Source organism: Apodemus sylvaticus, chromosome 20, assembly GCF_947179515.1.
Source record: "Apodemus sylvaticus chromosome 20, mApoSyl1.1, whole genome shotgun sequence".
NCBI lineage: Eukaryota > Metazoa > Chordata > Mammalia > Rodentia > Muridae > Apodemus > Apodemus sylvaticus.
Genome location: NC_067491.1, coordinates 56,784,702 through 56,806,122, shown reverse-complemented (window position 1 = coordinate 56,806,122; position 21,421 = coordinate 56,784,702). Strand labels below are relative to the sequence as shown.

General features: G+C 37.1%; 1 protein-coding gene across 1 annotated transcript in view; it reads left to right on the top strand.

The window, feature by feature from the left end:
• LOC127670603 (vomeronasal type-2 receptor 116-like) overlaps positions 1-21,421 on the top strand; it is a 45,326-nt gene that overhangs the window by 7,404 nt on the left and 16,501 nt on the right. Inside the window, exons 2-4 of the mRNA XM_052165091.1 lie at positions 10,444-10,735; positions 11,097-11,903; positions 18,024-18,251. Coding sequence (XP_052021051.1) covers positions 10,444-10,735; positions 11,097-11,903; positions 18,024-18,251 — 1,327 coding nt within the window. The remainder of the gene's footprint in view (positions 1-10,443; positions 10,736-11,096; positions 11,904-18,023; positions 18,252-21,421) is intronic.

The following is a 21,421-nucleotide window of genomic DNA, read 5'->3' as shown; positions in this document are numbered from 1 at the left end:
ATCAATTGTCCATAGGTGTATGGATTCCAATAAGGGTTTTTTCGTTTAATTCTATTAATAAACCTGTTTGATGGTTTTATTACGATTGCTGTGTAGTACAGTTTGATATCAGGGAAAGTAATACCTTGGGATTTTCTTTATTGTACATAATTGTTTTATCTACAGTGGGATTTTATTTCTATGTATGAAGTTTCATATTCTTTTAAGTTTTGAAAAGTATTCTGTTGTAATTTTGATAATGATTAAGTTGAAACAGGAGATTTCTTTTGATTAGAAGGCCATTTTCATTATGTTGATCCTACTATTACATCAGCTCTTGAGATCTCTGTCTTCTGACATCTTCAATTTATTTTCAATGACTGAACATTTTTATTATACATGTTTTTAACTTGCTTGGTGTTTGTTACCACAAGATTTTTATATAATTTGTGGCTGTTGTATAGAGTGGTTCACTAGCAATTTCTTCCTTGGTCTCCTTATTGATTCCATATAAGATGGTTATTGATAATATTTGGTTAGTTTAGTATATGTGACTTTGGACTCACTTATTTATATTATCATATCATCTGTGAATAGTGATATTTTGATAGCTTCCTTTTCAATTTGAATTCCCATAAACTCCTTTTCTGTTTTATTGTTCAATCTACAACTTCAAATACTATATTAAATAGTTCTGGAGATAGTGGACAGCTTTGTCTTCTTCCTGATGTTTGAAGAATTGCTTTCTTCGATTTAGGCTTGGTGTAAACTGGCTTTCTTAAGTGTATGTCCCTTATACCACAGATCAGTAGAAAACTATTTATCTTTAAAGTTTCTCCATGTTTTCAAATGCTGTTTCAGCATTTAATGACATGATTATGCACTTTTTTCAGGTTTTTCATACCGTGGATTACATTGAAAGATTTGTATATATTTAACCATTTCTTCATCTCAGAGATGAGACCCGGTTGATCATAGTAGATGATGTTGTCAATGCCCTTTCAGTTCTTTGCAAGTCTTTTATTGAGTAGTTTCACCTACTTTCAGTAGAAATTTTTCTACAACAGGCTTTCTTACACTCTGTGGTGTTTGGTCATTAGAGTGTCAGTGGCATCATAAAATGAATTGGGCAATGTTCCTTTTGAATATATTTCTAGGAAGATTAGCATTAGTCTTTCTTTGAGAGTCTTGTTGAATTCTCCTCTAAAACCATCTGACCTTCAGTTTTTGTTGTTGTTGTTGCTTTGCTTTAATTGAATGATTTTAATGACTTCTTCTATATCCTTTGGGGCTACGGGTCAATTTGCTCTGCTTATCTGATTTTCATTTAACTGTGGTAAGTAGTATTTATGAAGAAAACTGTCCCTTTCTTTTACCTCTTTTACCAATTATGTGGAAGAAGGGTCTTTAAAGGAGGAACTAATGGTTATTTGAATTTCTTTGTTATCTTTGGTTGTTTGCCTCTTTTTCTTTCTGAATTTGTTAATTTGGGTACAGCTTTCGTGCCTTTTAGTCAGTTTGGATAAACATTTTTTTTCATCCTGTTTGTTTTAGAGAATCAACTCTTGTTTAACTGATTGTTTTGTTCTTTCTGTTTCAGTTGAAATAATTTCAGCCATGTGTTTGACTATTTCCTACCATGCAATTATCTTGCATGAGTTTGCTTCTTTTTATTGTAGAATATTCTGGTGTGCTGTTAAGTTGAATGTAGAAGATCTCTCCAATTTCTTTATGAAAGTACATACTGCTTTAACATTTCCTCTTAGCACAACATCATTGAGTCCACAACTTTGATTATGATCTGTATTCATTTTCATTGAATAGCAACAAAGTTTTTAATTTCTTCCTTTATTTATACCTTGATCCAGTAGTTATTCTGAAGAGATATCTTCAGTGTCCATGAGTTACTATGCTATTTGTTGTTCTGTCATTGATGATAGCTTACAAGTGATGTCATTGTTGATAGCCTGTTAATTAGTATTTTCCTGATCAAATATAAAGGATTATTTCAATGTTTTCATGAGTTTAAATATACTTTGTTTTATAATTATGTGGTAATTTTCTAAGAGTGTTAGAGGAGGTGCTCAGAAGAAAGTATTTTCTTTTGTGTTTGGGCGAAATACTTTTTAGTTATCTGCTATGTCCATTTGGTTCATATTGTCTATTACATCAACAATTTCTATGTTTAGTTTTTGTCTGGTATGTCCAGACTATTGGTGAGAGTGGAATATTGAAATCTTGCACTACAAGGGTGTGAAGGATGATGGGATTTGAGCTTTAGTAATGTTTCTTTTCAAATACTGGTGCCCTTGAATTTGAGGCATAGTTGTTGAGAATTGAAGTATACTATTGGTAGATGTTTCCTTGGTAAGTATGAAGTCCACTTCCCCATCTCCTTTTGGCAATTTTAGCTGGAAGTCTATCTTGGTAGACGTGACCTTACTGATCTTCTTGGATATTGGTTTGGAAACCCCTTCCAGGCCTTAATTCTGAGATAATTTTTTTTATCTTTGATGTTGAGTAGTATTTGTATTATGCAGCAAAGTAACATCTTGATTTTGTAGTCATTTTATTTGGTTGTGTTGTTTTTCAGGGAATTATGTCCATTGGTAATGAGAGACAATGATTAATGATTATTAACTCTTGTTATTTTATTTTAGGTATTGATGTTGGTGGTAGGGTGGAGTGTATGTTTGCTTTGCTGCTTTTGTTATGCTGGTATGAGATTATTTATTGCCTGAATTTTCAGGGCTACATTTGACTTCCTTTAGTTTGAATTTTTCTACAAGTTCATTCTGTACTTTGTCTTTCTCATGGTCTATCTCGTTTTCTTCATCTATTGTTAGTGAAGGTTTCACTGGGTAAAATACTATCCATGGATATCTGTGGTCTCTTGGAGTCTATATGAAATCTGCCTGGGCCCACATGGCTTTTAGAGTGTCTCTTAAGAATTCTGATGTAATTCTATTTGGTATGACTTTATATATTACTTTCCATTTTCTCTTTTAGTTTTAATCTTTTTTTGTATTTCTTCTTTTCGTTTGTGTACTTAGTGTTTTGATTATTATGTAGCAGGAATGTTTACTTAGCTTGTCTTTTTGGTATTTTGTAAGATTCTTGCATGATTATAGGCAACTCTTTCTATAGGATATGACATTTTTATTCTAAGGCTTTGTTAAAATATCCTGGATTTCTGACATGGGGATTCTCTACTTCTCCTATTTCTATGTGTGTAAACTTGTTTTTTATATTGTCCAAGATTTTTCTGGATGTTTTGGGTCTGGAATTTTTTAAAATTTAACATTTTATTTGATGATATATCTATTTTATCTATGCTGTCTTCTTTTTTCTTATACAAATACATTATTTATCATTTTTTGTTTATATTTATAATGAGAATTCCCTTCCCAGTTCCACTTCCACAAAGCTCCCAATCACATTGCCCCTCACCCCCCTACTCTTTACCTCTAAGAGGGTGCTCCTCCACCCACTCACCCCGTACTGCCTCACCAGTCTAGCATCCCTTTACACAGAGAATCATGCCTCCTTACCCTCCCTTGATGTCAGAGAAGGCCATCCTCTTCTCCATATGTATCTGGAATCATGTCTTGGTTCATGTACAATCTTTGGTTGCTTGTTTAGTCCCTGGGAGGCCTGGATGGTCCAGTTACTTGATGTTGCTCTTCATATGGGGTTGCAATCCCCTTCAGCTCCTACAGTTCTTCCCCTTCTCTTCTATTGGGATCCCTGTGTTCAGTCCAGTAGTTGCCTGTTAGTTTCTCCATTAGTAATAATCAGTTGCTGGCATAACCTCTCAGAGAACAGTCATATCAGGCTCCTCCCAGCAAGCCCTTGACATCAACAATATTGTGGGTGTTTGCTTCTACAGGTAGGATGAATTCCTCTCATGGTGGCCTCTAGATGGCTTTTACTTCAGTCTCTCTTCCATTTTTGTCTCTCTCTTTCCTTTGGACAGGAATATTTCTGGGTTTAAAGTTTTGAATTACATGGGTGGCATCATGATTCAACTGGGGGTCATGACTCTCCACTGGAGGTTGTGTGTAGAGGTTTTGTATCTCTTTCTTGGATATTACTACTAAAGCCATCCCCATTGCATCCTGGGAGCCTCTCACTTTTCTGGAGTCTGGGACTGTCTTCTGGTTGCCCCAGTTTCGACATCTCCACTGCTACTTGTTTCCGTTTTATTTTCTGTCTTCTCCCCTGTCTCTTCTATTACCTGTTCATGCCCCTCCTTTTTGCCCTCCTGCTCATCTATCCCTCTTTGGTTACTCCTGTTCTCTAACTCTGTTGGTTTGCTTTATAGTTCTTTAATTATGTTTAGGTATGGAATTGAATTCCGGATCTCTCCTATACTTTTAGCATGAGGGGGTGTTTTATTTTGTCAAAAGTTTTTCAGGATCCAATGAGAAGATCATGTGGGTTTTTGTTTGTTTGACATTGTTTATATAATGGATTAAGTTGATGGATTTCCATATATTGAACCATCTCTGTAACCCTGAGATGAAGCAAAATTTATCATGCTGAATAATCATTTTGAAGTGTTCTTGGATTCATTTTGCTAGAATTCTATTGAATATTTTTACAGCAATATTCATAAGGGAAATTGTTAACTGTTCTGATGTTCTCTTTCTTTGTTGGGTCTTTGTGTGGTTTAGCATAAATGAGGCTTTACAAAGCATAAATGAGGCTTTGTAAAATGTATTGGGTAGTGTTCCTTCTGTTTTTATTTTGTGAAAGAGTTTGGGTTTATTGGTATTAAGACGTCTTTAATTCTGATCGAAATCTACCCTCAAATCTTCTGGCCCTGTGCATTTATTTATTAATTTATTTTTACTATTTTTTTATTGAGTATCTTCTTCATTTAGATTGCCAATGGTAAAACCTTTCCCAATTTACCAACTCCCAAAAGCCCCCCTCCCCAAAGATTCCCTACACCTCCTCCCACCCCCTGCCTCCACATATATGCCCCTCTACCCGACACAGTCCAACCTTCCCCCCCCCCCGCACATTCCCCCTGTTCGTTTCCCTTTGTTGGGGCCTCTATTGAGCCTTTACATGACCAAAGACCACTCCTCTCACTGATGCCTAACAAGGTGTTCCTCTGACACATTTTTGGCTGGAAGCATGTGTACCCCTTTGTTGATAGTTCAGTCCCTGGGAGTCTTGGGGTGTCTGGGTGTCTGAAGTCATTTTTCTTCCCAAGGGGCTATATACTCCTTCAGTCCTCCGGACCACCCTCCATATCCTCCGTTGGGGACCACAAGCCCAGTCTAATAATTGGTTGCTAGTTTCTGCCTCTGTATTTGTAAGGCTCTGGCAGGGCCCCTCTGGAGACAGCCATGGCATGCTCCTTTTGGTACATGCTTCTTGTCATAGTGTCAGTGTTTGGTGACTGTTTATAGGATGAATCTCCACGTAGGGCAGTCACTGGGTGGCGTTTACTTCAGACTCTGCTCCACACATTGCCTCCCTTATTGCTCCTGTGAGTATTATGGATACAGAAACTGTGGTATATATACACAATGGAATACTATTCAGCTATTAAAAACAATGAATTCATGAAATTCTTAGGCAAATCGATGGAACTGGAAAGTGTCATCCTGAGTGAGGTAACCTAGTCACAAATGAATGCACATGGTATGCACTCACTAATAAGCGGATGCTAGTCCAAAAGCTCAAAATAAACAATTTACAATTCACCCAGAACAGGAAGCTCAAGAAGAAGGAGGACTTAAGTGAGGGTGCTATGGTTCCTCTGAGAAAGGGACTTCCAGTTTTGTTGAGTATAGTCTATGGTATTAGGACCTGATAATTTCTTTAAATTTCCTCCATCTCTGTTGCTATGTCTCCCTTTTCATTTATGACATTGTTAATTTGGATACTGTCTCTGTGTTGTCTAATTAGTTTGGCTAAGTATTTCCACTATCTTGTTGATAAAGAAACAGCAACTGCTTTTGCTGATTCTTTATATAGTTTTTTTTTCTACTTGGTTGATTTCATCCTCGAGTTTGATTATTTCCAGCTGTCTACTCCTCTTTGGTGTATTTGCTTATTTCTGTAAGAGAGCTTTCAGGTGTGCTGTTAAACTGCTAGTGTATGCTCCCTCCAGTTACTTTTTGGAGGCACTCAGAGCTATGAGCTTTCCTCTTAGCACTGCTTTCACTGTGCCCCATAAGTTTGGGTATGTTGTGTCTTTCATTTTCATTGAATTCTAAAAGTCTTTCATTTCCTTCTTTATTTCTTTCCTGACCAAGTTAACATTGAGGAGATAGATGTTCAACTTCCATGTGTACACGGGCTTCCTGTTTTTGTAGTTATCGAAGATCAGCCTCATTCGGTGGTGGTCTGATAGAATACATGGGATTAACTAAAAATTCTTGGATCTGTTGATGTTTATTTTGTGTCCAAATTATATGGTAGATAATTTGAGAAGGTACCATGGTGAGAAGAAGGTTTATTATTTTGCTTTAGGGTTAAATCATCTGTAATTAGCAGTTAAATCCATTTGTTTCATAAATTCTGTTAGTTTCACTGTGTCTCTCTCTTTAGTTTCTGTATCCATGATCTGACCATTGGTTAGATTGAAATATTAAAGTGACCCACTGTTATTGTGAGGTTCACTGTGTGCTTTGAACTTTAATAAAATTTCTATTATGAATGTGGGTGCCCTTGCAATTGTAGCACAGATGTTCAGAATTGAGAGCTCTCCTTGGAATATTTTTCATATGTTGAGTATGAAGTGTCCTTCCTTATCTTTTTTGAAAACTTTTGGTTGTAAGTAGATTTTATTCAATATTGGAATCGCTACTCCAGCTTCTTTCCTGAGATCATTTGCTTTGAAAATTGTTTTCCAGCCCTTTACCCTGAGGTAGTTTCTGTTTTTGTCTGTGAGCTATGCTTCCTGTATGCAGCAAAATGCTGTATCCTGTTCACATATCCAGTCTGTTAGTCTATATCTTTTTATTGGGAAATTGAGTCTATTGATATTAAGAGATGTTAGGAAATAGTGATTGTTGTTTCCTGTTATTTTTGTTGTTAAAGATGAAATTATGTTCTTTTCTTTTGGGTATCTTCTTTGGGGTTCCTTGAAAGAAGATTACTTTCTTCTGTTTCTAGGGTGTAGTTTCCCTCCTCCTGTTGGAATTTTCCATTTGTTACCCTTTGCAGGGGTGAATTTGTAGAAAGATAGTAGCCTGGGCTGGCATTTGTCTTCTCTTAGGGTTTGTATGATATCTGCTGAGGATCTTCTAGCTCTCATAGTTTCTGTTTAGAAGTCTGGTGTAATCCTGATAGGTCTGCCTTTATATGTTACCTGACCTTTTAAACTTACCGCTTTTAATATTCTTTATTTGTTTTGTGCATTTTGTGTTTTGACTATTATGTAATGGGAGGAATTTCTGTTCTGGTTCAGTCTGTTTGGAGTTCTGTAGGCTTCTTATATATTCGTGGGCATCTCTTTCTTTAGGTTATGGAAGTTTTGTTCTATAATTTTATTGAAGATATTTACTTGCCCTCTCTGTCGGGAATCTTTGTTCTATTCTATACCTATTATCCTTAGGTTTTGTCTTTTCATTGTGTCTTGGATTCCCAGGATGTTTTGAGTTAGGAACCTTTTTCATTTTGTGGTTTCTTTGATTGTTGTGTCAATATTTTCTATGGTGTCTTCTGCACCTTAGATTCTCTCTTCTGTCTTTTGTAGTCTGTTGGAGGTGCTTGCATCTATGAGTCCTGATCTCTCTCCTAGTTTTTCTATCTTCAGTGTTGTCTCCTTTTGTTTCCTTTGTTGTTTCTATTTCCATTTTTAATCATGGATGGTTTTGTTCAGTTCCTTAACCTATTTGGTTGTGTTTTCCTATAATTTTTTAAGGTATTTTTGTTTTTCCTCTTTAACACTTTCTATCTGTTTTCCTGCATTTTCCTGTATTTCTTTAAGGGAGTTATTTATGTACTTACAGTCCTCTATCATTATCATGAGATTTGATTTTAAATGAGAGCCTTGATTTCTGGTTTGTTGGTGTATCCAGGGCTTGCTGTGGTGGGAGATGTGGGTTATGCTGATGACAAGTAGCCTTGGTTTCTGTTGTTTATGTTCTTCCCCTTGGCTCTTGCCATCTAGTTATCTCTGGTGTTAGTTGGTATTCTTGTCCCTGATTGTGGCTTGTCCCTTCTGCAAGTCTGCGTGTCAGCACTCCTTTGATATCAGTTCTTTCTGGGAGGAATTCTCTCTGTGGCCCATGGTTAACTCTGGGCAGAGACTGAAACCCAAGTGATTCTATCTCACACTTCTCCTTGATTCCTGCGATCTGAGGACTCTGGTCAGGTCCCTCAGAGCAGATTGGTAGTCTTATCACTGCTCATAGGTTTGTCATCACTACTTGGAGACTAACTCTCTATTGGCAGTATTTTGGTATAGAGAGCTGGTGCACAGGTTCAGCTCTGGGACAAAAACCAGAAGTGAAAGTAGATGTTGTTTGTGGGCAGGGAAATATCCTGTCAATGTTGCAGCTTCAGAGCTTATGTGGGCTTCTATGAGTGCTCATCAGTGAGGAAAAGCAGAAATCACCAAATCACTTGAGGCTAGGCGTTCATATGTTATTCTGACCTCCAGACCTGACTGTCCTCTTTAGCAGTGAAGTCCTACTATGTTGACTCCTTTCTTTCTCCTGTATTTTAGAATCATTTAGTGGAGAGCATCTAACTTAGCCAAAAGGTCAAGAAGCGATAACTTAGGTACTTTTAACAATATTTGTGACTTCACAGTGAAATTTTTCTACTTTTTCATTTTCTTTGAGATAGGGTTAATGTATATCCAGGGTTGTCTGGAAGCAAGATATAGACAGACTCATTTGGAATTTACAGATAGGCCTGCTTCTGCATGTTTAATAAGGTTGTATGTAGTAGATTCGTGCACCCACCAGTGGTATAGATAATGACAGATGCGTTTCAATATTTTAAAGCATAGGAGTTTTAGGTGGGCAGATTACCAGAAAACTTTGAAACTCTCCACTGAAATACCTGCCACTATGTCCTGGATGTGGTCCACTTTACTTCTCTGCTCATCTTCAGGTCCATCCAGAAACCACAGTGTCCTGCTAGCAAGACTGCTCCCTTTGATTTCTGCTTTGAAGTATCCCTATATCTCCTGGAAGTTTTGCTATTCACTTTCTTCCCAGCTATTGGTAGTCAGATATATCTTACATCCAAACGGCAAGTGAGGAAGGATGTATGTTCACAAAATATCAAGCCAGTGATGGTCTGTAGAAATAGCAAAACCAAGAACTGACAACTAAGCCAGTGCTTTACTCCCTGAAAGATTAGAATTCAGCAATCCAATAATAGTGACAAAACATCACACAATGTGTGCCAACATAGAAACTTGCCACCAATCTTGATCTTTTTCCTAGTTTTCTTTCTTTCTTTCTTTCTTTCTTTCTTTCTTTCTTTCTTTCTTTCTTTCTTTCTTTCTTTCTTTCTTTCTTTCTTTCTTTCTTCTTTTTTTTTTTTTTTTTGGATTTGGTTTTTTCTGAGACCGGGTTTCTCTGTTCCCTGAGACAGAGTTCCTTGGCTGTCCTGGAACTCACCCTGTAGACCAGGCTGGCCACGAACTCAGAAATCTGCCTGCCTCTGCCTCCCAGAGTGCTGGGATTACAGGCGTGTGCCACCGCCACCCAGCTCCTAGTTTTCTTAAGGAGATGAGTCTGGGATAGAAGAAAAAGCCAGAAACCTAGTAAGCTTGAGTATGTCTGAGACCCTGGCACTCTGGTACCCAGGCACCCACCAGAGATTGTAGGCATCTCCTAACTCCCTACTACATTCCTGAATTGGATATTTGCCATATTTTCCACATAAGGACATAAGACTTGTGATCACATACCACAAAACATAGTTTTCCATGCAAATGAGGTACCTAGTGGCTCTGAGGGTTTACACAATATGATTCCCTTTCTAGCCATTCCATCTTGCAAAAGTTATTTAATCTCTGGCCCACACAGAGAAGGTTGCATCCATCTATTTTCCAGGGTAAACCAAAAATGAACAGGTTTTTCAAAAGCCAAATCTTGCCACAGATAGACTGAATTCACAAAGTGAGCTCTTTCATAATAGTATATCACATGAATCTGGTGGCTTCATGAAAAATAAACTATTTTTCATAGTTTGGCATAATGGAAGATAAGTACAGTGGATAATTTGTGAAGAAATATATTTCATTCTACGACGGAATTATGTTATATTTCCACATCTGGAAGTCAGAGAAAGCAAACTCTCTTGGATATATAATTAATAAGTTTTGCTCTTCAGCATATCATTTGAAATGAAGAATTTGTTGAAGGACTGTGTGTTCTAAGCAAACACAAGCTTTCAGAATATAAAAGCCATTGCTCTAAAGTTATAGGTATAATAGTTATGAGTTCCCAATATGAATGCTGTGATACTTCTATGCAGGATGGATATACGAAACTACCAACTTGTTTTGGCCATGTTATTTGCCATCAATGAAATCAACTTGAACCCTCATGTTTTACCAAACACGTCTCTGGGACTTGAGATATATAGTCTCCCAGATACTGAAAGGAACATTCTGAAGAGTGTATTCTATTGGCTCACAGGTTTGAGCATATTTATCCCTAATTACAATTGTAGAAAAAAGTGGAAATCGGCTGCTACACTTACTGGAATATCATGGAAATCATCTGAAATCATTGGGACATTGTTGGGTCTTTACAAATTTCCTCAGGTGAGTGCACATGATGTGAGTGGTGGGAAGCCAGCTTTCTTTTCTCAGAATTAGCTGTTTGCAAAATGAAAAGGAGAGATTTTGATTAATTGGCATTAAAGAGCAAATAGAAAGACAAGTATGGACACAGTCTGTTATTTTTTTTACTTTGATGTAGAGTAAGGAGGGTGAACAGTACACAAGGCAATTTAAAACTTTAATACTTTTCAATAATTTTTCTGGAAACACTCAGGAGATGAGATGTGACATTAAGAACTATTGAGCAGAGTATCAACTTTATAACTTAAATCGGGTTTTTAAGACTAAGACTATTTAAATGGCATTTATTGTTCTACTTTTTAAAATACTGATTTCCTTTCAGCTTACTGTTGGGCCTTTTGATCTTGCCAAGATTGACACAAATCAGTTTACATCTCTGTACCAGGTAGCCCCCAAAGACACATCTCTGTTCTGTGGTATTGCCTCTTTGATGCTTCATTTCAGCTGGACCTGGGTGGGACTGCTCATCACAGATGACCACAAAGGTTCTCAGTTTGCATCAGATTTTAGAATGGAGATGGAAAAGAACAAAGCCTGCATAGCTTTTGTGGAAACAGTATCATATGTGGGAGAACCAATATATTATTTGCTAAGATATGATCAGATGCGTACTCTAGAGTCATCTGCAGATGTGATTGTAATTTATGAACACAATAATTTCCTATTAACTATAATAGTAAATATCCATAGAAAGTACACAATGAATAAAATCTGGGTTATGAATAAAAAATGGATTAGCCCAAGTATTCATCCATATACACTGTCACATTTATCCCATGGGGCTCTCACTTTTTCACCCCATCATGGGGAGATTGTTGGTTTCATAAAATTTATGCAGGAAGCCAATCCTGTTAAGTACCCAGAAGATACTTTTCTTCTTATCTTGTGGATGATTTTTTTCAATTGCTCAAGATTGCATTCTGCACGTAAAATCATTGAAAACTGTCTGCCCAATGCCTCTTTGGGATTGTTGCCAAGGAGTCTTTTTGAAATGGTCATGACTGAAGAGAGTTACAATGTGTACAATGCTGTGTATGCAGTGGCCCACAGTCTCCATGAGAAGAATCTCAATCAAATACAAGTTCAACCACAGGCAAATATTGATAGGACTCTGTTATCCCCCTGGCAGGTAATGTGCCTTTCTTTGTATTTTAAATTCACCAATAGATGCCTGAAAAGCTCTCAAACTAGTAATACTATATTATTTTTCCATTCAATAACCCATAAGACATAGTGCATATTTCAGTGCTTAGATATCAATATAGTTCAATGTCTATGTATATGATAAGTGGCCTGTAGAAGATTCTGTTCAACAGACTAATTCTTCTTTTTTGTAGAAATAGCAGAGATAGCTGGGCATGGTGGCACATGCCTGTAATCCCAGCACTTGGGAGGCAGAAGTAGGCAGATTTCTGAGTTCGAGACCAGCTTGGTCTACAGAGTGAGTTCCAGGACAGCTAGGACTACACAGAGAAACCCTGTCTTAAAAAAGAACCAAAACCCCCAAGCAAACAAAAAAAAATAGCAGAGATATTTGTCTTGATAATTTCTCAGTAGAAAAACCAAGACTTTCATAAATGTGCCGATCCCTGAGGAATCTTCATGTCTTAGAGTTGGTAATACCAAGGGGATGCTCCACCATCTCAGAGAAGTTGATGGGGGTTGGGTGGTGAGATGGATTAGTCTAAAAAGAGGAACTGCAATCAGGATGGAACTGAATAATTACATTGAAAAGCATACAAAACCTATAAAAAAGGAAATGTAGATCCAAATTCTAGAGTAGATTTAGAAAGTAGAATGGGAATTGCCAAGAAAATGTGATTATAGGGTAAAGGCAATGAAAATGTTGTTTAGAGGATACCCCACTTTAGATAAATAAGAATAATTTGGTGTTTCACAGCATGACATACAGTTAGTTGTGATGGGTAGTCATAGTTGTCAATGTGACTGCATCTGCAATCCAAATCCAAGTGCCAAGATGCTGGGTCTCCTGGGGTTACCCTGTTAAGCTGTCTTGAGAGGCATGTGTCAGGCGACTTTTGGGCGTTAGGTCATTGGATCTAGGGAAATGTTGTGTGACTTTTTATTCATAGGAACTATAAGCACTCTTTAAGTCAGTGAAGCATACAGGACAACTGTGTATCTCTGGGTTTCAAAGAAGTCAACATACATGTAAATCATAGCTACCAATTCATGTTAAGCTATGCTTTCTAGTTTGAAAACTGCCATTGTATTCTATGTTGCTAAGTTTATAAAACATTTGATTGTTTGAAATGCATGTTCTCATTCTTGCAAATAAACCAGAACAAAAAGAAAAACTAAGATATTTCATGACAAAACCAAGTTTACCCAATATCTATCCACAAACCCAGCCCTAAAAAGGATAATAGGAGGACAACACCAATGCAAGGAGGGAAACTTCACCCTGGAAAAAGCAAGATAGTAACCTTTCATCAAACCCAAAAGAAGATAAGCATTCAAATTTAAAAATAAGGTCAAAAATGATAGGAAGTAACAATCACTATTCCTTAATATCTCTTAACATCAATGGACTTAATGCCCCAATAAAAAGACACAGACTAACTGACTGGATATGTAAACAGGACCCTACATTTTGCTGCTTACAGGAAACACACCTCAGGGTCAAAGACAAACACTACCTTAGAGTAAAAGGCTGGAAGACAATTTTACAAGCAAATGGTCTCAGGAAACAAGCTGGAGAAGCCATTTTAATATCAGATAAAATTGACTTTCAACCCAAAGTCATCAAAAGGGACCCTGAGGGACAGTTCTTGCTGGTCAAAGGAAAAATACAAAAAGAAGAACTGTCAATCCTGAACATCTATGCCCCAAATACAAGGGCACCCTCTTTCGTAAAAGAAACTTTATTAAAACTAAAAACACACATTGCACCTAACACAATAATTGTGGGTGACTTCAACACTGCACTTTCCTCAATGGACCGATCAGGAAAACAGAAACTAAACAGGGACACAATGAAACTAATTGAAGCTTTGGACCAATTAGATTTAACAGATATATATATATAGAACATTCTATCCTAAAACAAAAGAATATACCTTTTTCTCAGCACCTCATGGTACCTTCTCCAAAATCGAACATATAATTGGTCACAAAACAGACCTCAACAAATATAAGAAGATAGAACTAATCCCATGCCTCCTATCTGATCACTATGGAGTAAAAGTGATCTTCAATAGCAACAGAAACAACAGAAAACCCACATACACGTGGAAACTGAACAATACTCTACTCAATGATACCTTGGTCAAGGAAGAAATAAAGAAAGAAATTAAAAACTTTTTAGAACATAGTGAAAATGAAAACACAACATACCCAAATCTATGGGACACAATGAAAGCAGTGCTAAGAGGAAAACTCATAGCCCTGAGTGCCTCCAAAAAGAAAATGGAGAGAGCATACACTACCAGCTTAATGACACACCTGAAAGCCCTAGAACAAAAAGAAGCTATTTCGCCCAGGAGGAGTAGAAGGCAGGAAATCATCAAACTCAGGGCCGAAATCAATCAAGTAGAAACAAAGAGAACCATACAAAAAATCAACAAAACCAGGAGCTGGTTCTTTGAGAAAATCAACAAGATAGATAAACCCTTAGCCAGACTGACCAAAGGGCACAGAAAAAGTATCCAAATTAACAAACTTAGAAATGAAAAGGGAGATATAACAATGGAAACTGAGGAAATCCAAAAAATCATCAGATCCTACTACAAGAGTCTGTACTCAACACAACTGGAGAATCTGGAGGAAATGGACAATTTCCTTGACAGATACCAAATACCAAAATTAAATCAGGACCAACTAGACCATCTAAACAGTCCCATAATGCCTAAAGAAATAGAAGGAGTCATAGAAAGTCTTCCAACCAAAAAAAGCACAGGACCAGATGGCTTCAGTGCAGAATTCTACCAGACCTTCAAAGGAGAGTTAACACCAATACTCTTCAAACTATTCCACAAAATAGAAATAGAAGGAACACTACCCAATTCCTTCTACGAAGCCATAATTACGCTGATACCAAAGCCACAAAAAGATCCAACAAAGAAAGAGAACTTCAGACCAATTTCCCTTATGAACATAGATGCAAAAATACTCAATAAAATTCTTGCCAACCGAATCCAAGAACACATCAAAACGATCATCCACCATGATCAAGTAGGCTTTATCCCGGGAATGCAGGGTTGGTTCAACATATGGAAATCCATCAATACAATCCACTACATAAACAAACTCAAAGAACAAAACCACATGGTCATATCATTGGATGCTGAAAAAGCATTTGACAGAATTCAGCATCCCTTCATGCTTAAAGTCTTGGAGAGATCAGGAATTCAAGGCCCATACCTAAACATATTAAAAGCAATATACAGCAAACCAGTAGCCAGCATCAAACTAAATGGAGAGACACTTGAAGCAATCCCACTGAAATCAGGGACCAGACAAGGCTGCCCCCTTTCTCCTTATCTTTTCAATATTGTACTTGAGGTACTAGTTCGGGCAATTCGACAACATAAGGAGGTCAAAGGGATACAAATTGGAAAGGAAGAAGTCAAACTATCATTATTTGCAGACGACATGATCGTCTACCTAAGTGACCCAAAGAACTCCACTAGAGAGCTCCTACAGCTGATAAACAACTTCAGCAAAGTGGCAGGTTATAAAATCAACTCCAGCAAATCAGTGGCCTTCCTATACTCAAAGGATAAGCAGGCTGAGAAAGAAATTAGGGAAATGACCCCCTTCACAATAGCCACAAACAGTATAAAGTATCTTGGGGTGACTCTTAACAAACATGTGAAAGATCTGTATGACAAGAACTTCAAGACTCTGAAGAAGGAAATGGAAGAAGACCTCAAAATATGGGAAAACCTCCCATGCTCATGGATCGGTAGAATCAATATAGTTAAAATGGCCATTATGCCTAAAGCACTATACAGATTCAATGCAATACCCATCAAAATCCCAACTCAATTATTCACAGAGTTAGAAAGAGCAATTATCAAATTCATCTGGAACAACAAAAAACCCAGGATAGCTAAAACTATTCTCAGCAACAAAAGAAAATCTGGGGGAATCAGTATCCCTGACCTCAAGCAATACTACAGAGCAATAGTGTTAAAAACTGCATGGTATTGGTACAGTGACAGGCAGGAGGATCAATGGAACAGGATTGAAGATCCAGAAATGAACCCTCACACCTATGGCCACTTGATCCTCGACAAAGAGGCTGAAAACATCCAATGGAAAAAAGATAGCCTTTTCAACAAATGGTGCTGGTTCAACTGGAGGTCAGCATGCAGAAGAATGCGAATTGATCCATCCTTGTCTCCTTGTACTAAGCTCAAATCCAAATGGATCAAGGACCTCCACATAAAGCCAGATACTCTGAAGCTAATAGAAAAGTAACTGGGGAAGACCCTTGAGGATATCGGTACACGGAGAAAGTTTCTGAACAGAACACCAATAGCGTATGCTCTAAGAGCAAGAATTGACAAATGGGACCTCATAAGGTTACAGAGTTTCTGTAAGGCAAAGGACACCATCAAGAGGACAGATCAGCAACCAACAAATTGGGAAAAGATCTTCACCAAACCTACATCAGATAGAGGGCTAATATCCAATATATATAAAGAACTCAAGAAGTTAGACTCCAGAAAACCGAACAACCCTATTAAAAAATGGGGTACAGAGTTAAACAAAGAATTCTCACCTGAAGAACTTCGGATGGCAGAGAAGCATCTTAAAAAATGCTCAACTTCATTAGTCATTAGGGAAATGCAAATCAAAACAACCCTAAGATTTCATCTTACACCAGTCAGAATGGCTAAGATTAAAAATTCAGGAGACAGCAGGTGTTGGAGAGGGTGTGGAGAAAGAGGAGCACTCCTCCACTGCTGGTAGGATTGCAAATTGGTACAACCACTCTGGAAATCAGTCTGGCAGTTCCTCCGAAAACTGGGAACCTCACTTCCAGAAGATCCTGCTATACCACTCCTGGGCATATACCCAGAAGACTCCCCACCATGTAATAAGGATACATGTTCTACTATGTTCATAGCAGCCCTATTTATAATTGCCAGATGCTGGAAAGAGCCCAGGTATCCCTCAACAGAAGAGTGGATGCAAAAAAGGTGGTATATCTACACAATGGAGTACTATTCAGCCGTTAGAAACAATGAATTCATGAAATTCTTAGGCAAATGGATGGAGCTAGAGAACATCATACTAAGTGAGGTAACCCAGACTCAAAAGGTGAATCATGGTATGCACTCACTAATAAGTGGTTATTAACCTAGAAAACTGGAATACCCAAAACATAATCCACATATCAAATGAGATACAAGAAGAAAGGAGGAGTGGCCCCTGGTTCTGGAAAGACTCAGTGAAACAGTATTTGGCAAAACCAGAATGGGGAAGTGGGAAGGGGTGGGAGGGAGGACAGGGGAAGAGAAGGGGGCTTACGGGACTTTCGGGGATTGGGTGGGCTAGAAAAGGGGAAATCAATTGAAATGTAAATAAATTATATCGAATAAAAAAAAAATAAACATTTTCAGATAACAAAAAAAAAGAAAGTAAAAAAAATCCAGGTTTTCAAGTTCATTTTACACAAAATATATACAAAATTCCTGTATGCCATTAGCATAAGTATGTGCTCTAAATCAGCCCACTCCTACTCTCCACCAAACTCAAATAACCTCATCTTAAACATTGAGGCTGTGAAAATGTCCGGAAATATAAGGATATACCTAGTTTTTCAAAGAAGTTGAGATCTGTTCACTCCATAGTCCTTGAACATTTAGTAGTACTTGGAAGAGTAATAAGATAGTTTTTTTTCAACCATGGCAAAGTAATAGGCTCTTTTGTAGCATTTGATAGATTCTTGGAATTATATTGTATTCTATTAGATAATAGTGATAGAAATAAAGTAGTTTCAATCTTTTGAAAAGGGATAAAAAGTTGTGACTTGTTTGCTGTATTATCTTTCATCATTTGGTTCTTCTTGGCCTGGCATTTTCTATGCAAACTGACATTTAAGAAATAAATTATATTTATTCTCTCCTAAGGTTTCTTTTGTTGTGTTCAATCCCATAGATAATTAATTAAAACAGTGTTAACATCATACCTTATTGTCAGGAAATAACTCCTTATTCATAATTAAATTATAAATCCATAACTTCAACTTCATCATACGATTTCTCATATCTTTCAGCTTCACCCTTTTCTGAAGACTATTCAATTCAAAAACTCTGTTGGTGACCCTGTGGTTCTGGACTGGAAAAGGATGGCTGATCCAGAGTATGATATTCACAACGTTTGGAACTTTCCATCAGGTCTTTCACTATTGGTGAAAGTGGGTACATTTGTTCCTAGTGCTTCCAAGGGGGAACAGCTGATGATATCTGAATACATGATTAACTGGCCCATAGGATTTACAGAGGTGTGATTCTAAGTAAATCTTATATGCTTCTTGATGTAGTAAATCTTGGTTGTTAATAATTACCCCATCAATGCACTCATAACTATTATTATTAGGAGTTTTACTGATCGCTCTTTCTTGTGGAAGTGTTTTAAATATTTTTAAATTATCTAATTATTTTGACCTTTAAAGAAAGGTTATCAGTTAGTACTTTCTGATATCATTGTAACATAAGAGATATCAGGCTGTTTACATTAACTTCTAGAGTCCAAGGTAAATTTTTTTCAAAATAACATAAATTGAACTTCCCTGAGAAGAGGAATCTTAGTATAGATAGTATTTCTGATCTTCTTTCATCAAGGAAAACCTGTCGAGTATTATCATAAAACATGGTAGTATGAGGGACCATTAATATGGGAGATATTTCCCTAATTTATTAAAAAAAATGGGATTAGAAAGAAATTAGTGAAAAAAAACACCCTTACCAATAATAACCACAAATAATGTAAACTATTTTGATATATCTCTAACCAAGGAAATCAAAGACGTGTATGAAAACAAATTCAAGTCCTTGAAGAAATAAATTGAAGAAGATGTGAGAAGATGGAAACCTCTTTCATCCTCATGGATGAATTTGATTAATCTAGTGAAAATTGGAAATTTAGAGTGTTACCTAAATTTTACAAATTTAATAAAGGAATCTACAGATACAGTGTAATTCCTATGAAAATTCTCACACAATTATTTACAGACCTTCAAAGAGCAATTCTCAACTTCATATGGAAAAAACAAGAACCAAGGATAGCTAAATGAACCTGAACAATAAAAGAACTTTGGGAGAAATCACCATCCTTGCCCTCAAAATGTAATACTGAGCAATGGTATAAAACCTTTATAGTTTCCTATAAAATGAAAGTAGTTGATCAGTGGAATGAAATCAGCTCCCTGTAGTACATTTATGGACACTTGATTTTTGACAGAAGCCAAACCTTACAATGGAAAAAGAAAGAAAGCATCTTCAACAAATGATATCTCTCCTACTGAATATATGCTTATAGAAGAAGGCAAATAGACCAATATTTATCACTCTGAAGACACCCAAGACCAAGTGCATCAAAAACCTTAACATATTGAAAAGATATGGAGAGAGAGGGCAGCCTTGTCTAGTCCCTGATTTTAGTGGGATTGCCTCAAGTTTCTCTCCATTTAGTTTGATGTTGGCTACCGGTTTGCTGTATATTGCTTTTACTATGTTTAGATATGGGCCTTGTATTCCTGTCTTTTCCAAGATTTTTAGCATGAAAGGATGCTGAATTTTGTCAAATGCTTTTTCAGCATCTAATAAAATGATCATGTGGTTTTTTTCTTTGAGTTTGTTTATGTAGTGGATAGCATTTATGGATTTCCGTATATTGAACCATCCCTGCATCCCTGGGATGAAGCCTACTTGATCATGGTGGATGATCGTTTTGATGTGTTCTTGGATTCAGTGCACAAGAATTTTATTTAGTATTTTTGCATCGATGTTCATAAGGGAGATTGGCCTGAAATTCTCTTTCTTATTTGGGTCTTTGTGTGGTTTTGGTATCAGCGTAATAGTGGCTTCGAAGAAGGAGTTTGGTAGTGTTCTTTCTGTTTCTATTTGGTGGAAGAGTTTGAAGAGTATTGGTGTTAAGTCTTCTTTGAAGGTCTGATAGAATTCTGCACTGAAACCATCTGGTCCTGTGCTTTTTTTGGTTGGAAGCCTATCTATGACCCCTTCTATTTCTTTAGGGGTTATGGGTCTGTTTAGATGGTCTATTTGATCCTGGTTTAATTTTGGTAGCTGGTATCTGTCTAAGAAAATGTCCATTTCCTCCAGATTCTCCAGTTATGTTGAGTACAGGTTTTTGTAGTAGGATATGATGATTTTTTGAATTTCCTCGGTTTCTGTTGTGATATCTCCGTTTTCATTTCTAATTTTGTTAATTTAGATACTTTCTCTGTGCCCTTTGGCTAGTCTGGCTAAGGGTTTATCTATCTTGTTGATTTTTTCAAAGAACCAGCTTTTGGTCTTGTTGATTGTTTGTATGATTCTCGTGGTTTCTACTTGATTGATTTCGGCCCTGAGTTTGATGATTTCCTGTCTTCTCCTCCTCCTGGGTGAATTAGCTTCTTCTTGTTCCAGGGTTTTCAGTTGTTCCGTTAATCTTCACCTCACACCAGTCAGAATGGCTAAGGTCAAAAACTCAGGAGACAGCAGGTGTTGGCGAGGATGTGGAGAAAGAGGAACACTCCTCCACTGCTGGTGGGATTGCAAGATGGTGCAACCACTTTAGAAATCAGTCTAGCGGTTCCTCAGAAAACTGGGCATGTCACTTCCTGAGGACCCTGTTATACCACTACTGGGCATATATCCAGAGGATTCTTCAGCATGCAATAAGGACACATGCTCGACTATATTGATAGCAGCCCTATTTGTAGTAGCCAGAAGCTGGAAAGAGCCTAGATGTCCTTCAACGGAGGAATGGATACTAAAAATGTGGTATATTTACACAATGGAGTACTATTCAGCCATTAGAAACAATGAATTCATGAAATTCTTAGACAAATGGATGGAGATGGAGAACATCATACTAAGTGAGGTAACCCAGTTTCAAAAGATCAATCATGGTATGCACTCACAGATAAGTGGATGTTAGCCTAGAAACTTTGAATACTCAGGACATAATCCACAAATTAAATGATGTCCAAAAAGAATGGAGGAGTGGGCCCTGGTTCTGGAAAGACTCAGTGCAAGAGTATAGGGGAATTCCAGAACAGGGAAGTGGGAAGGGGTAGATGGAAGAATAGGGGGACAGAAGAGGGCTTATGGGACGTGCGGGGAGTGGGGACCCAGAAAAGGGGAAATCATTTGCAATGTAAATAAAATAAATAAATAAAAAAAACAAACCTTAACATAATACCAAGATACACAGAGTCTAATAGAAGAGAAAGTGTGAAATAGCTTTGAACCCATTGGCAGAGAAGACAATTTCCTGGACGGATCATGATAACTGAACCTGAAATGCTTCCATAAGGCAAAGGACATTATCAATAGGACAAAAGTGGCAGCTGATAGACTGTGAAAAGATCTTCATTAACATTACATTCAGTAGAAGTCTAATATTCTAAATAATGAGTAATTCAAGAAATTAGATTCCTTATTTTGA